A 17,768-nucleotide genomic window follows, 5' to 3' on the forward strand; every position below is an offset into this window, starting at 1 on the left:
ACCCCCACCACCCCCCCTTTCCCCACATGTTGTCCAGCCAGCCTCTCTATTTTCCTCATCTCTTTCAGCCTCGCTGGCTTCTCCCTCTCTCTGTCACAGACGCAATGTGTCTCATTTTAAAAAAGAGGTGCTTTATTCCACACAGCTTAGACAGAAATGATCCTGGTTAAAATCAGACATTTTTTATATTCATTTCTTTTGTTTTCTGATGTGTGAATGGCATAGATGGCGGTTTTTCCTTCATGATATTTTCTTAAGTGTTTGCACAATGAAATCTAGGATGAAGACCATCTATGTAAATGTGGCCCAGTATGTTTTTTTATAACCTGAAACACACACACCTCCTCATTTCAGTGAGTCACCCTCTAAACGTTTCTCCTCTCATTTGACTCAAGGAAAATCCGAGAACAGCTTCCTGAGAGCTGTCGCCCTGCTCAACCAGCCATCCTCACACTCAACGCCTTACACACTTAAACACACACACACACACACACACACTCTGCACTTTTCATTATTGTCGCATGTCTTACCTAAGAGGCAGCAAAAAAAAAAAAAAAAACACTATCTGAGAGCAGAAAATGTTCTGTCTGGAACAGTTTTCAAAAACAAAGTAAGCACGTTCAAACGCATGTAGATGAGCTGCAGCCTTAATCACCACTGAGCCCAGTTTGGACACTTGGAAGCACACAAGCTCACACTTCCCCTATTAAAAAAGGGGCACATCCCTGAAATCTTTATTATGGTAATACTTTCTGCAACACTGCAAATGATAAACACACTTGCATACGCGAAACCCAAAAGTACACACATACTCATGTAAAGAAACACTTAATTCTCAGCAGGTTTCTTTTCCTTCAAGACTCAGAGTTGAAAGAAAAAAGTCTCTGTTTTTGAAAGAGAACAGAGGAAGCAGTTGGGGGGTGTGTGTATTTTTGCAGTTAAGTAGGTGTGAGCTTGTGCAGACTCCCTGCAGAAGCTAGGACTGTGCTTAAGGATGTAAGACCAGCTCTGACTCCTGAGACACACAGTCAGAGGTGAGACGGAGTAAGTAAGTTAGAGTAGGTGTAACGGATGGAACTGATAAATGACGAAGAGAGTGAGTGATGAGAAACATCTTCTTTACCAGCTGGGAGGAGGACGCTTTGTTTCTCACCTGCCAGAAGATGTTGTCAATGGTGTTGCCCAGGAATCCTTCTCGGTTGTCGGACGACAGCAGTTTGGGCCCCAGTATCGTCATGAACTCCTCAAAGTCCACCTGGCCATCGCCTGCAGGCAGACACACACACACACACACACACACACACACACACACACACAGGCACCAGAACAATAGAAAATCAGATACTAAGAAGTTTATGTTTGCAGAAAAAAAGAAAAACGCACTGACATCGATCCACAGATGGATGTGCCCTCATCCATGACAAACACTCAGGCATCTTCAGCCCTAATTCACCTTTCAAATAATGAGTGTTCACCTGTACGAGCGTGTGTGCCTGTGTGTGTCTGTGTATGAGCGACTGTGGGAACATTTTTTTTGTGACAAGTCCGGGAACATTTGGCAAATTTAAATTCAAAGGACACAACTTGTGAAGCTTTGCATTATGTATTCTACTGCTGCATGTTGTTAGAGATTGCAATCAACAGCCGACGTCCCGCTCAGTGAGCATCTCCACGACAGCATGTCTTATAAACTGAGTTAGTGCATCGACCTATTATACTATATAGTGGCAACACTGATATTACCAGTAATTTACAGTCTTATCTAATGGTCTATTTATTATTTGCTATAATAAAGAGCACATTAGAAGCATTAGCAGTATTCTGCACAAGTGCCAGCGCTCTTGTGTTTTTATTGGTCGCAGGATAACACTTAATTTTATGGGTTTAATTTCTGAATAATTTCCAAGAGTTCCCTTGAAAAAAAAAAAGGATGCAATTTGGTACTAATTAAAGGGGAAATCAAGTTAGTATTCAGCTGGTACACTTCCAATAATTGAAGTCTAATTACTTGCTGTGTAACCTAGAGAGTCGTGTAGTCAGGGCACAGCAGCCAGCTGAACATGTAGAAATGTGAAATTTGTCAACAGGTATGCATTCAGTCCGACATGTGCAATGAAGTTAGTGTTTACTCGGGTTTAAATTAAGTCGTTCGTACAAGAAAATTCTTTTTTTCCCTACAGTTAGATGAAAATTACAGTTTTTTGGAGGGAAGTTTCTAGGAAATTACTAAAAATGACTGGGCAATTACAGATTCACAAAATGCAGTGCTGCCTTGTATCACGTCAATCATCAGTATTATCAAAAATGATCAGTTCTCTGTTCTGAAACCTGACTGCAGCTTCTCAAAAATGCAGCTTTTGAATTAACATAATATAATCTTACATTTCAAGAGCACTTTGCTCGAAAACCTGAAGGACGGGTAAGAGGATAATGCCACAGATCAGCGGATTAAGATTTCTTAAGCACATAAAATTAATTATATAAGAGACTGCGCAGGTTGTCTAACACCTGATAATGATTGACAAGCTTCAGCTAATTGCACCAGCAGTGATCGCTTTCAGTGCTTTGTGAGCGATGACACGGAGACGACAGCAGTCACAGGTAGAGGACTTTAAGGGAGATACTGTCTCTCTCTCCTCAGAACAAATGGCAGTGCTGCTCTCGTGGAGGCAAAAGCAAAATGCTTTTAGCTCTGACCTTTGATATTTACCGCGAGCTGTGGAATCAAGAGCAGGAAGATAAGACCCGGCTGAAAGATTGAGTAGCTTGTTTGTGATGCAGGGACTGCTTAAGGGTAATTGCAGTCTTGTGTGAATTTACAAGCAGAGCTGAAGTTTAAGGAGCAGGAGCTCTCTTTACTGTCTCAGGGGGATTTGTTTTTGACAACTGACCACCTGCTGCTGTGAATGCAATTTAGAAATGCTTTGTGGGATCATTTTGAAGGAAGCTGTGACTCAAATTCCACGTGGCCGCAAGGAAGTTAAAGAGGCATTCATTTCTGTCTTTTTGGCATCAACTGTGTTGAATTTTAATGTGATGTCAATGGAAAACACTTGGAAATATTCATACAACTTGCTTTCTTTGAAAAGGCAAATATTCTTCTTCAGGCTTGTGCACCTCATGTTTTAATACAGACACAACACCTATAAAGAAACATTATACACATGCAGTATATTTCAAGCTTTGTTCACTCTGTGTGTTTTTGCATATGTGCATATGCACCCAAGTGTGTGTCCTTATGTAGTGCCTCACCATCCATGTCCAGTCTCTGCATGATGATGGCCAGCTCCACTTCGCTGGGCATGTAACCCAGGGAGCGCATGGCCATGCCCAGCTCCTGTTTGGAGATGAAACCATTCCCATCACGATCCAAAACACGAAACGCCTCACGGATCTCTGCATGACAAACACACCACATATCATCACTGTGCATTTCTGTGTTTCCGTCCGCTTCCTTTCAGACATCTTTTTCCTCTTCTTGTTTTGCACGTGTCTTGAAGGTCTGGGGGATCCTTAACCTGTTGGTCTTTTTTTTACTGCCTTTAAAACCCAAGGCTGGGATTTAATTGATTGAGTGACTTCTCTGGTCTTTCCTCTGTGTGTGTGTGTGTGTGTGTGTGTGTGTGTGTGTGTGTGTGTGCGTGTCCCTATTCATTTCCTTTTATTCATTCGCATTTGAGATGCTGTGACTGACTCTGACACGTTTGGCGTGTTATTAGGAGATTTCTTTTCATTTTCACTGTTCAAGTTCATTTTTTTAAGTTGTCTCCTTGACATTCAGTGTGTTTGATCTCCGAGTTGCTGTGTGTGCTTATTACACCACTGATTTTAATAAAACACCAGTGGTGGTTGTTTGTTCATACACTTGACATATCTTTACATTTTCCTGGCAGTGCTGTTGTAGTGCCACAAAACCATCGACATTGGACATTTAGATGGATGGTTGTGTGACTTTGACACTAAATGCCGCATTTAGCATCCCGTCTTTTACCTCTGTTCAGCATGATTTCCTTCAATCATCATCACAATCCTTCTCTAACTGCAAAGTGGTTATAATCAATATTTTTTATATCAACAGTCAATTAAATGGCTGCTTGTATGTTAAAGAGGTCACCTGATGCTGTTGTTCCACTGAGCTGTAAAGGGTTTCAGCTCATTGTTTTCATTTTCCAGCCGACAGCTTTACTGTTTCAGCTCAGCCTCACTGCACCCATAGTGTTGTTTCCAGATGTAGCAAGTGATAAAGCTCCAAAAACCCACGCTAGGCTACCTGCTCAGCACCAAGCAGCAAACGGACAAAAGGAGAGACTAGCTGGTAAAAAACAGACCAGTGGAGCATTAAGAGACAGATATTCCTCAGCAAGAGGTAGAGACCAAAAGCAGAGCTAAAAGAGAGCGAATGTGGGACTGGAGACACAATTACAAATCAGTGCTAATGTTTCTCCATATCTGCTCGACGTGTGAATGAGCAACTGTTTGCTGACATGGTGACGATGATACCTTCCTGTTGTGTTTACAGCTTGTTGCACTGCTTCCAAGTGTTCAAAAAATGATTGAATGCAGGTTGAACCCAGCTGTAGTCACGCCTCAACCAGATCAGAATCATACGATTCATTTGTGACTAATGTTGTTCTTGACAACGGGGGGGGGGAATGACCTACAACAACCCTACTTGCTATTTAAGTTGAAGGACTTGTTGATTGTAACAAACTGTAACATACAAACTGCTTAAAGTCTCACAATTTCTCAGTCGTATGATTGTGTCTTCAGGCTTATAAAGTGTAATCCCAAAATGTAAACAGTGAGCCATCAGGTGGTGTCAGTGAGATGGACTAATCCATGCGATGACATTAATGATTAACAGATTTTAGCAGGTGTGTAGATGGTGCTGAAAGGTGCTTCCCCCGGTGCTGATAACAGGCTTTCCTGTTAGGAAGTGCTGCAGCCTGTCTTACATGCAAATCAAGGTGAGGGTGATCTCCCGCTACCCCCCACCCCTTTCCTTGTTTCTATTACATCTTTATACACTTATTGCATTTTACAAACCCCCAAGGGGCCTGTCCCAATCCCTCCACGCAGAACAATCACCATCAGCATCGCCAAGAGCATTTCCGACTCTCTCCTCCCACATAAAAGGCTTCCTCCTAACTTGGACTTGTAAGTAAACACACACACATCTCACGAGGCATCAATCTGTCCGTGCAGCAGAATTACTCAACCCTCCGAGGACCTTCTTGCTAAACACCCTGGTCAATCTCCAGCTAATTACCTGTCAATCAATTGGCAGTATCTGAGCGGAGGTGCAAGGGGGGGAAGTGGAGCTTTGGGTTGGGAGGGAGGTGATCGGATCTATAGACTCGATAAAGACAGCAGAAAGGGGGCAGGGGCTTTGCAAGTCTTTATTCAACATCTTTTCACACAAGAGCGCTCCATTTTTATGTGGATCTCTACACTTCGGGGGTGGGAGAGGGTGTCATTTTAGCTGGCATTCGGCAGAAAACACAATCGAGAAGAGTAATACCCTGCTGCACGACAGAATTTAAATCACAATTTCCCCAAGACTAATCCTTTTCCTAACCTAAACAATGAATTTTACATGATGCTCATCTCTCTCCGTCTCTCTCAGGCCGCGTGTCATTAATATTCTCGTCCAGACATGCGGCTCCTTCCTTCCTCTGTGTAATAAGTCCGTCTCAGATCTGCCTCCTGTTCCTGTCTTTGCTCTGTCAGTTGCGTGAGAGCCGAAGTTCACTCGCACCCCCAATCTGAGCCTGTAAATATCCCTTACGGCTGATAACTAGAGTCGAGCACTGTGCCACTGCCTCCCTTTCTCTCTCGCCAAATAAAGCGAGAATCAGAGGCGAGGGATTGGCGAATGCGGGTGAGTGTGCAGCCTCCCAAAACAAAGTGAAATGTATTTGTATGCAGCTCAACAGTGAGGAGTACATTTTCAATAGGGTACGAATGAGCTGGTCCCTAATGTATTACTGTGCGCCTGTGTGTCTGTTTGTATGAGCGCGCAGCCCTGCCTGTGTGCAGCTGTGTATTACGAAGTCAACCCTCCAGGAGTGTACATATTCTCACTGTGATGGATGAAACGCCTCGAAACTAGAGAAGAGGATGGTGGCGATCCAACACAGGGGGTGATTAACTAGCCTTTCTATCTGTGCTAGCAGATGATCCTGGAAGAACCTTCAACATCTCTCTGAAGTGGGATTAGGAGTTTTCAAATGCTGGCAGCAAATACCATGGATATTTTGTCCACATCAAACAATCCCATTGGTTGCGTTGGATCTGCGTCTGACAGCGCCGAGATAATGCCTCATCGTAATGTCTCGAGTCTTAGAGTCCAAATTCAATTTATATAATAGCTCTACATAGGTTCAGACTACTTTACCCTTCTCGCTGCCCTTGACAAAGAATCAGGCCAACTGGACTGATGATGATGATGATGATGATGATGATGATGATGATGATGATGATGATGATGATGATGATCATGAGGAGGAGGAGGAGGAGATGTTTCAGTCACTGTAGCTGCTCTGCTTTCAGTTCACTAAAGCAACTGTTTCAGTGAACTGGGTTGAGTTGAGTTGTGCACAAGGGACACTGGATTAAAAGATTTATGCTACAAAGTACTTCATACCAAAGCTCATTCGAGCTAACTACAATAGGGCACATGTATAAACGCAAGCAAACAGCCTCAGTTTGAAACAACGCGCTCATGCTCTCTGTCCTCACCCGGTGACAGAATTAGCTGTTTTCTTTCCCACCAAAGCAACTGATGTAAGAAACATATGCATCGCAAAGTAGAAGTCTTTGTTTTGAGGTTACGTCACAGGATCAGTTCAAATCAGGACCCAAGTCTAGATACTCTCTGAACACATCCTGTATAGCGCACGGAGATAAACCTCCTCTTTGTCGGTTGAAGCCATTTTTAAAAAAAGAAAAACTGCATCAAACCTGGGTTTTATTTTCTTAGCTGTGGCCATTGCTTATGATAAATGTTCCACTTTACCGGATCAGCTACCACATTATTTGAAGGTAATAATGAAAGTGAGCGCACTCGACATGATGCTAATAATAACTAATATAAATGCAGAGGAAAACTGAGTGCATACAACTACAGCAAATACTGCAGGTGGAAGCTGAACCAGAATGAGGTCTGTGTATGTCTGTGTGCTGTGAGAGACATTTACAACGGACCGAGTCACAATATTACTATTGGGCTTTTCTGAATAATTACACTGTCCTTGTTTACAACCTGCCTGGGAGCCAATTAAATGGAGATGAAATTTAGCTTTAAACTCGAGTACAATACATCAAATGGTAGCATTTATGTTTCATATTGTACATGGTGCCGTACAAATCTCACGACCTATTCTTGGAGATGCTGCAACTTTCCAAGATCTTAGGGAATTACATTGTTGAAGACAGTTTTAGAACCAGTGGCCAGAGTTGTGACAGTAAAATCCATGTTCTAATAAGCTGCAGTTTTCCTTTAACAATGATGGTGTCGTATCAGAACGAGTCCTTTTAGCAGAATGATGTATGAAAAAATAACAGAAAAGGAAAAAAAAAAAATCTAGGCCATGTGATGACATATAAAACGACATATTTGTGTTTTAAAACAGCTACACAACATAAACAACAGATGGCTTTACTTTATCTCAAATGCCTCAAAAGTGCAATACATCTACAATCTATTTGTTTCTGATGATATCAATTCTCATGCAAGCTCGAAAGCTTGAATTATGATACCAATATCAATACGTTGGTGTCCTAATTCAGGCCTGGTCAAATTTATTTTATTTCTGTCAGACACCAACTGGCGTGAGTCCTGTGACTGATTTTATTTCCTAAGCACCATAATTGGAAACCAATGCATCCAGTCAAGCGCGGACAAAATGGCTAAACGAAAAAACTTTTCCCCGGGAGACCTGGAGCATTGTAACTGCATTGTTCCAGTAGTGAAACATTAATTGCTAGAAGCTCACACTTTACCCAGCACCCCTCACCTCCCTCCCTCCCTCCCTCCCTCTCTCTCTCTGTCGACACACTCACCTCCCAGCTCCTCTGTGGAGATGCTGGTGAGCTGGAAGGCTTCACTGCCCTCTGTCAGGGAGCTGCTCAGGTAGTTGTCTGGATAGAGCAGGCCCGCCCGCACATGATGGAATGGCATCTTCTCCCTGCAGAGCGCGCGCATACACACGCACGCACGCACGCACGCACGCACGCACGCACGCACGCACGCACGCACGCACGCACGCACACACACACACACACACACACACACACACAAAATCACACGGAGTCTAAATACACTTTTCATGACTGTATGTGAGAATGAGAAAACTTGAGTTAAGACAGATGTGTGTCTCAGTGCGTGCATGTGCATGTGCATGTGTATTCAAACCCTTTCTACCAGCTCGGTCGTGAGCCCCTTTTAGAAACACAAGCTCCTGTGGAGGGAACATTGTTCCTTCCACTCTGCTAATGCTCATTTCTGGGAGAAACCACTGTCTCGTCGTGGCAGAATCACAGTGACAAATTATGTAATCACATTATGATTCAATGGAGTAACAAAAAAATATTCCACTGTTATTGTTCCGATAAATACCATCAAAGGAGAATAAGGAACTCGGTATTATCCAGCAGTCATTCTCTGGCTGTGTTTCTCCTGCTTGTTCTTTGTTCAGTCCCATCAGTCCACAGAGAAAAAGCACAAGTCCTGTCACTATCGTTTCGTCCCCCCCCCCCAATCAGATCTACTGACTTCCTGTCCCGCCAGACAATCCCCACTGCCACCCAACACCTCACCGAGAGACCTCGGGGCTTGACAGGGCATCAATCAACCATGGCCTCTGCTGTCGTATGATCAGAGCGATTCTCTGCTTTGATTCATGAGCGTTGTCCCTCTGAGGGCTTTCCCAGTGTAATATTTTGACACTTTGGCAATATGCTTCAAGTAATATTCCTGCTAATAGTACACGGGGAACTGAACTGAGGTGAGGGAGACATAGAAAGATAGGCACGGAGGAAGAGATAGAGATCCCAAGAGCATTTCGTGAGCGGGCCGCTGCCAGACAGGAGAGATAGAGATAGAAGTGGGGATGTCTCTGTCAGAGGAAACATGGACAAAGTATAAACAACCTCCTCTTCTCTCCTCTCCTCCTCTCTCCATTTTTCGAGACTTAAATCCTTTGTGGATTTTGGAATCAGAGCCCAGGGTGGAAAGGGACACAGGCTGAGTATAGAGACAAAGACTGTGTAAAAGGTTAAGAGCCATGGGATAGGTGCAAATCTGCTCTGGTGATCTGTAGAGGACACCAGGTCCGACAGTGGCAGTGTGTGTGCAGACAGGCGTGTATCTGTACATAGTTTGTGAGCTCTGAGGAAATTTATTCTTCAGTCCATCTGTTCCTGGTTCCTACTCTTGTCCCACCTGCCCATTAAAGGTACTCAGGTCACCATGGCAACATGTATCTGTTCTAGCGACATGTTTTAGGCAAGAAGATGCAAACACACAAACACATAAACACACACACACACACACACAGAGTAATGTGTCATTACAAAGCACAGAGCAATAATAAAATTGCACTGTTTCGCTGCTATCTGGTCTGATATGAGCATATAGCATGATGGCTAATGTTAGCTACTGTTAGCAACTTTAGGTATATGCTGCTGTGTAACTGATGTACGTCAGTCTGTTGACTTAAAGACTCCTCTGTCTTTGTGCTACTGCTGCAGCACATTTTACCAGTTTTCCATAACTATCACTTGTTAAAATGGCTGCTGTTTCACAAAAATTACATGTTGAACCCGTTAACATCAAAGAAGTACTGCCACATTGAGATTTAATTAATTTAAGATTTGATTATATTAATAAATAAGTCGATCACTGAGAACATTGGCCGCCCCTCCACTACGTTTTAACTTGTGTGGCATCAGGTTTGCTTTACAACACGAAACAGCACAAACATCTTTGCTTTTCAACAGGGTTTAAATGAAATGTATGTGCACATGCTTGAGTAGATGTGTTGGGAATATGAGCAAATTTTGTGTCACTGGTTGCTCAGTTAAGCTGCCAGTGTTTCGCTAGAACTACTTGTCAGATGGTCGAACCCCCTTCCCCCACACCTTTCTGTTGTCTGTGAAAGTAAATCAGCATGAAGTGTGAAGATTGATCATTTATTCACATTGACTGTATGTTTTAATCCTTAGCCCATCAGTGTTTTGTGTGTTTATTGTGCGAGTGCGGCAGTTCTCACCACATGTCAGATTAGGGGCATCGAGGCCAACCGTTTCTGTAACTTTCCGAAACCGACGATCCAACACGATTAACATACATGACATGCACGTCACGCTGTGATTTGCCGGCCGTGCTGAGCTGAGAAAAGAGCCATGGATTGCCCTCCTACCAGCTCTCTTTTTCATTCTTGACGACACAAATACAGATGGGTGAAAAATTAGGGAAAAAAAGGACATAAATTGTCTTTTAAGGTGTTGGGCCACTGCGTGCCGCTAGGACAGCTTTCGATGCACATCAGTCCAAAATCTCCCACAGGTGTTAAATTGGGTTGAGCTCTGGTGACTGTGAAGGCCACAGCATATGATTCACGTCACTTTCATGCTCATCAAACCATTCAGTGACCCTTCGTGCCTTATGGATGGCCGCATTGTTGTCCTGTTTCTCCACTCATTTTTCAGGTGTTTCCTTTAATTTGTCACCCCCCTGCATTGCTGTCACTTTTCATGTGCAACACAATGAAAGCCTTCCATGTGTGTGTAAATGCATCCATCTCCCCCCCCCCCCCCCCCCCCCCCCCGTCAGCCCGCCTCTGTCTTTTCACCCCACCTTCGAGTGTGACCTTTGAAGCTGCTGTAAACACTTTTGATTTCCAATGTGGTCAAACAACGTGTCGTACAAACTAGTTATTTTCCAGCATAACCTAACTCTTAAGGTGTTGGTGTGTAATGTGCAGATACCATGGATTCATGCATGCATATCGTTTATTCACATGTATGCTCACATGCATCCAAATGAAAAGGTTTATTTGTGGGGGGATTTCTGCAGGAAATGCGCATGTTTAAATTCCTATGGGTGTATTAGTGCATGCATGTTTCTATGTTGAGCTGCAGGGGAACATGCTTGTACATGTATATGAGATGTACCATTATTATTTTACCAACCATTGCGTGGTGGTAGGGATGATTTGCATTTACAGGAGGTACAATATATACAGCTTGTCAAAATGTATCAGTAATCTCTTGTGCATTTACAAGTGAATATATTTATGAAGGAAATTGAAGATGAAAGATTTAAGATTTAATTGCTCTTCAGTAAGCTACAGAAGGACCCTGATATTCCTCAACATCTCAAATTTAACAGAAATTATTTAAATCGGTGGACAAATTAATAAGACATATGATGTGAAATTAATATGAGAATGTATTTTAACAGTCCATCTGCTCAAACAATTGTTCCCCTGACAGAAACACCCACTCACTCGTGGCAAAAGCACACACACATACAGATCAAACTCAGTCACACACCGATCCTCTCTTCTTTTTCTTTTTCCCACTCACCCCCAATTTTATTTTTCTCCCATATATTTTTGGATTGTGGTTTTTCTGCTCATGAAAACACACGCACAGAGACGGGCATGAGAGCTGACAAGGACAAGCTTGAGCAGAAAACCTTCATCTGATAAGCTTTATCCCCTGAGAGCAGGAGGAAGAGTGCCAGAAAGAAAGAAAGACAGACAGACAGGTGAGAGACAGAGAGGGAGAGAGAGGGGGAGAGAGAGAGAGAGAGAGAGTGGAGGGGGTGGAAAGGGGATGAAAGGAGCGAATGGAAGTGGGCTGACTGACAGTGTTTGAACTGTGGGGTCACCTGCACCCCAGGGGAGTCTGCAGGATGGCGATCAGAGCGAATTTAAGCTCAGAGAGGAGAGAGGAGGCTGGGATGAAGGGAGAGGAGCGACCGAGATTGAGCCAAAAGCTGGCAACAGGGAAAGAGGAGACTCATGCTTTCTTTCTCACCTCCCTCTGTCCCCGTGGAGAAAAATGCATTAGCAGAATGACAGAAAAGAGCTGAGGGGTCACAACAGTATATTTCCCAACAGCACACGCACAACGCTGCCATCACAAGCAGGCAGCCCTGCATGACAAGACAACAGTATTAACAGAATCAAGCCTTATCTGCCACATCAAAGGAAACAGGTTGTTGCAACTGCGGCAGCCACCAATTAACCATGAAAACATGCAAAACTGTTTGATTTCCCCTCATCCAAGGTGCTCTCTGGTATGCATGACGTCTGTTAGCTGCCCAGGCGGATGTCAAGATAAATCAACAAATTATTCTTTTTACTTGAAGCCACTAAAAACGTCAGTTCACTCTCCACATCTTCTACAGTTTGGGAGAGAAGGGCCGAGCTACCTGCCAAAAACAATGAGAGACCACAGTGGATGAGCTGAGCTTGTGTTGGATAAAGGTAAACTGCAACTCTCTGATTTGTCATATAAACCACAAAGACAAACAAGATGGGCATTATGCTTCCACGAGCAACCATCAATAAAATGGCTTCTTATTAGATCTAGTTAAACCAGTGATGAAAAAAATATTAAGACTTTCCTGTCTCTGCTCAATGTCAGTGTCCTATTAAGTCACCTTGGACAAAGATAGGCAGCCTCCACACAGCTGTGATCTCTGCTGTCTCTCTCTTACCCATCAAAGCCGTACTCTAAAAGCATTTCCTCAGGAGAGGCGCTGGATGGGCTGCCCATCTTGTCGCCTACAACCGCCTCTGCCGGAGGTCAAGCTGGGTCATCCAACACGCTCTTTAATACCTGACCCACACCGTCAGCTGCGCCACTGGAATAGTTCTGAGATGTGGGCGTGTGCGCCCTTGATCTTCCGTCTGGTGGCCTGTCGTTTCAGGCTTTTGTTGGATGTTAAAAGAGTCCCAGCTGACAGGGAAAGAGTTGGACACCCATGATGGTCTGCCACGCTGCGCGCATCTGCAGCGGAGGGAGCGCAGCTGGACTCACACCGCCTGCTGCTACATCATCATGTCACCCTCATCGCATTGAGGAAAGGGTGTCCGAGAATTAAAAAAATAAAATAAATAAAAACTCATGCGCGCAACCCCCCTAAAATGCGCGCGCGCGCGCGCGCACACACACACACACCCATTGTACCACACACGTACTGTAACACCCTCCATCTCTTCCCATCCACAGGCAGGTCTGCTCCAGGGTTATCAGATGATGAATATGTTTGAGGCAAGTGACAGATTTGACCATTATGCTTTATGACTGTGGAGTTTTAGAGCATCTGGTAATGAGAAAGAATACAACTGAGCTTCAGACTGCAGCCAGTCCCCATTTATCACAACCAATATGTGAGCTGCTTCAGCCTGAGTGAACAGTGAACAGAGGGACGGTTGATAAAGCCACAAAGCATGATGTATAGTGTGTGATGGAGTGCTTTACATCCCGCTGCGTGTTGAGACAATTATACTGCAATTATACTTATGGCGTGTGTGCCATGGACGTATAATCACCTAATCACTAATCACACACATCAAACCCACACTGCGCGCACTGACGCGCGCGAGTCACACACGCAGCTGGAAAGAGATTTTCAGTTTTCAGCTGTTGAAATGGAAGCAAACAGAGACAGGCATCATTCTGTTGTCAGCCATTAAAAACAACACAGCCCATCTAGACTGTCAGCACATATATGGAGGTGTACTTACACACGCGCACACGCACGCTCGGCACATTTACACAGATCACAACAGGTGCAGTCGCCAGCGCGCGGCTCTGCGGCCATCAGCGGGACCGACGCATGGGCGGTCGGTCGCGGTAATCACCTTTATCACCTTTAACATCCCAGCCTCGAGGTGACACACTAATTAACGGACTGGGTAGCGCCTACCTGCCTGTGAAACGACTGGTCCCCCGGTGCCGGTGTCAGATTCACCCCGCTCGGTTAGAACACCGTTGGCGGAGATGCTGAGGCTGTTTTGAATTGCCAAGATGTGTTTAGTCTGTTTGCATCCGTCCTGTGCTCTTGAGGAGTCCGTCCGACAGCCAAAGGTGGACTCATTCAGTCTGTGTGTTGGACCTGCCTCGGGGATTCACCAGTGTGTCATGTGCTCCACACTTTTTAGATAGTTATTTCAAAAATATCAACTGGTTAGGTGAGGAGGAGGAGGAGAAAGAGGAGGAGGGGGATGGTGGTGGTGGTGGTGGTGGTGGGAGATGATTCTGTCCGTTTCAGCTGAAGTCCAGACCCATATGAATGGCCTCACATCCGTTTTCTACATCTCTCTTCTCATCGGCATATCTTGAGAATTTGGGGTGTTGTTGAAGCAGCGCAGAGTGCCAGATCTTCGTCCTGTCAGCTCGCCCAGACGGACGCCACCCAGCCGCCCACGGGTCTGGGTCTAAGAACTGGTGTTGGTTCCGCCGCTGCTGCTGCTGTTGCCGGTCGCTTCTTATGAAAATGATAAATCACGATTTAAATTCAATCTGCTCTGTCGAATCAACACGGAGAAGAAAGGAAGAAAGCTTTGAGCGCAGATCGGTCACACAGCGGAGGGATGGGAAGGGATCTCCCGACGCTCCCGGTGACAGAGTTAACCCATTTATCGGTCCAGTCCGGTGAGGGAGGGGCCACATGGGGACCACGGCGGCAGAGGTGCGACTAGGCTATAGGTGAGCGGGAAATATGCGACGCCGTGGTGCTAAATGGGAGCTGCCCTCCTCGCAGGTGTGTGTGTGTCTGTGTGAGAGAGAGAGCGAGAGCCAGAGAGAGCGAGGGAGAGAGAGGGAGAGAGAGGGAGAGAGAGAGAGAGAGAGACAGAGAGAGAGAGAGAGGGATGTGAGGTCCGAGCAATTAAGGTTGGCTCAGTGAAACAACATCTCCCCTGGGGAAGAGTGAGAGAGTGTGTGTGTGTGTGTGTGTCTCTCTCTCTCTCTCTCTCTGTTTTCATTTATCTTCACAGCTTTCAGTCATTGATGACCAATTATGGTGCTTAGGAAATGACATCAGCCGCAGTACTTAAATGATGCAGTGTTTTTTTTAACCCCCCCCCCCTCCTTTTTCCTCCCCACCACCCATCTTAAATTCTCATCATCATCTTCTTCTTCGTGGGTAAGAACTCAAGATTCCAGGAACCTTCCTCCACCCATGCAATATCTCATTGTTACCATGTCGTCCTCTCCACCTCCTGATGTGTCTCCTGACCAGGCTGTTTTTCTCCCCCTGCCTCCGATTAGAATACCCCGCCACTATCACATTTACATCTCCTATACTAATTCTATAATAGCCTATGTGAAGCTTGTGTGTTCCCCGCCGCAGCTCAACTGCAGTCTTAGCCTTGAGGTTGAAAACTGTGTTTCCCGCGCTTCTGTGCCATTATAATTAAAAGTGGTTGCAGCAACTTATTTAAGCAGCTAGTCTAGTCCCCTGCCGCTGATTGCGAAGGGTTAATACATTATGTGTGTGTGTGTGTGTGTGTGGGGGGGGGGGGGGGGGGGGGGGGGTGCAGGTACTACTAGGAGTGGAGGCTTCAGTTAAAAGTAAAGATAACACAATTGTGTCATGAATGTTTCACCCTGGTTCTCTGACAGTATCGTGGGCATTTCTAAAAAGTCCAGCCAAGGTTTTCAATAGATTTTCTCCAGGTTCATGAGGAAATGAGATAAATCTGAAACACAATGTCTTTAAATGAGCCCTTTACTTCTGGCAGAACACATGTCAAAGAGGTTGAGCTCCTCGGAGCACGTGTTTGTCCGTGGTGCTGATTTTTTTTTTTTTGGCGCTGTCCGTGGTGCTGACGGGCTTTCTTCAGCAGAGGCAGGACGAATGAAGGGGAAGTGATGCGCCTCATGTCAGCATTTCCAAAAAACGTAACCTGCATGACTCAATGACTTTATGCGAGTTTAAATTAGATTTAGCTTTATTCAAAAGCACAGGGTGTGTCTGGAGAGAGTTAGAGGCCATTTCCTTTTCATACATCAGCCCCAATTCAATAATGAATGCATCAATGTCATTTAATAAATATACAAATATCTCAGAGGGTTGATAAGCTCATTCATTCATCACAATACTCCAATCCATACAATGCACTTTGTGATCTCTTTCTGACTTGTTGAATACCCAAAATCTTATATAATAGTGACAATAATAATGAGAGTTGAGGTGGCAGATCTGGATCCTGCAGCTCAAGAGTCAGAGACACCTGCATAATGAGGACATGGAGAGAGAGGACAGAGACTACAAGCACAAACTACAGGAGAGAAAAGACACAAAGTTAATGACACTGTGTAGTGTGCAGTAGTGTGATATAAACGCACAGGGAGAGAGACAGAGAGAGAGAGAGAAAGAGAAGAAAAAGAAGAAGATGAAGTGCCCAGTGCATCATGAGAGTTCTCTGGGCAGTCTAGGCCCAATGCAACATAATTAAGGGATGGTTCAGGACTCACTTGAGCCAGTCCTAACTATAAGCTTTATCAAAGAGGTAAGTGTTAATCTTAAAAATCTTAAATGTAGAGAGGGTGTCTGATCAGTTAATCATCTAAATCTCATGATGATCATGAAGATGAATATAATTAATAGTGTGGGGTGGGTTGTGCGGGGGGGGGGGGGTTGGTCATACACTGGATATTTCTGAAAACATGGAAAATCTGCAATTCATTCACAAAAGAAAAACAACATGTCACATAATAACACAATAACAATAGAAGGGCACTCAGAAAATCTATGCCAAGGCCAATGGCAAACAACATACACTAGACTTCAGACAGAAACATCAGATTCATAGAAAATGTTCTGAAGCTGCCCTAAAATCAAATGAGTTCTTCCCTGAATCAGGCCCCATCCCTCCACCAAGTTCGGTGCAAATCGGTTTGTGCTTTTTGCGTAATCCTGCTGACAAATAAACAGGAACGGATGAAAAATGTCAGCAGCTCCTCTTTGTGTTTCCTTCACTACAAACATCTCCACTGTGTCAAAGAGCTTGACTTATTTTTAGCCTCCTGATTCACTGTGTTACAGTTCCCCGCTGATTGACTAATACACCTCACCCTGAGGATTACACGGATTGTACATTCACAATTGGATCCTACCAAGTGACCTGAGAGAATTGACAATTGGCAAAACCTCATGTGCCAAAAAGAAAAAAGAAAAAAAAAAAAAAAAAAAAAAAAGCAGGAATCATGGGAGGAAGTCTAAACCATCAAATAAGAGCCACAGGAACACGCTAACATGGACTCTGCCCTCACTACAAATGAATGCAGGGAGTCATGTCGATATTCACAAGTGGCTGCCCTATTTTTTCTATAACGTTTACTCTGCCAGACCATTTATTGTTGACTAATAGAGATATGTTTTTATCCTGCCTCCTGAGCTTTAATCACTAAATCAATGAGACCATGACTAAACCAAAGCCTGAAGTGACAGACTTAATACTCCAGATTTTTATAATTAGATTACTGACGGAGAAGAGTGCCAAAAATATGAGGGAATGACATGCAATATAAGTGAATTTGAACATGGACCTTCCCCCAGGACACACAAAGTCTGAAATCAAGTCAAATATATTCAGTCAATAAATTAAATAACAATATTAAATGGTTCATGTTAAAAAAAGAAAGAAAGCTATGCAGTGGCAGATCAGAAAGTGGAATGAGGCAGAATGAATTTACAGATTGAAAGAGTCTCTGCTGAGGTCACAGTACAGCAGTCTTTT

At 44.2% G+C, this 17,768-nt stretch overlaps 1 protein-coding gene across 1 annotated transcript in view; it reads right to left on the reverse strand.

Moving 5' to 3' along the window:
• The window catches only part of caln2 (calneuron 2), a 26,597-nt gene extending 11,811 nt beyond the window's left edge, over nucleotides 1-14,786 (reverse strand). Inside the window, exons 1-4 of the mRNA XM_023397062.2 lie at nucleotides 13,949-14,786; nucleotides 8,065-8,189; nucleotides 3,253-3,396; nucleotides 1,154-1,266 (exon numbers count right to left, since the gene is read on the reverse strand). Coding sequence (XP_023252830.1) covers nucleotides 1,154-1,266; nucleotides 3,253-3,396; nucleotides 8,065-8,182 — 375 coding nt within the window. The 5' untranslated portion in view covers nucleotides 8,183-8,189; nucleotides 13,949-14,786. The remainder of the gene's footprint in view (nucleotides 1-1,153; nucleotides 1,267-3,252; nucleotides 3,397-8,064; nucleotides 8,190-13,948) is intronic.
• Between the last annotated feature and the right edge of the window lie 2,982 nt (nucleotides 14,787-17,768).

This window comes from Seriola lalandi, unplaced genomic scaffold (assembly GCF_002814215.2).
Source record: "Seriola lalandi dorsalis isolate HSWRI2012SDOR001 ecotype SW California unplaced genomic scaffold, Sedor1 jcf7180002054995, whole genome shotgun sequence".
In the NCBI taxonomy this organism is placed as follows: Eukaryota; Metazoa; Chordata; class Actinopteri; order Carangiformes; family Carangidae; genus Seriola; species Seriola lalandi.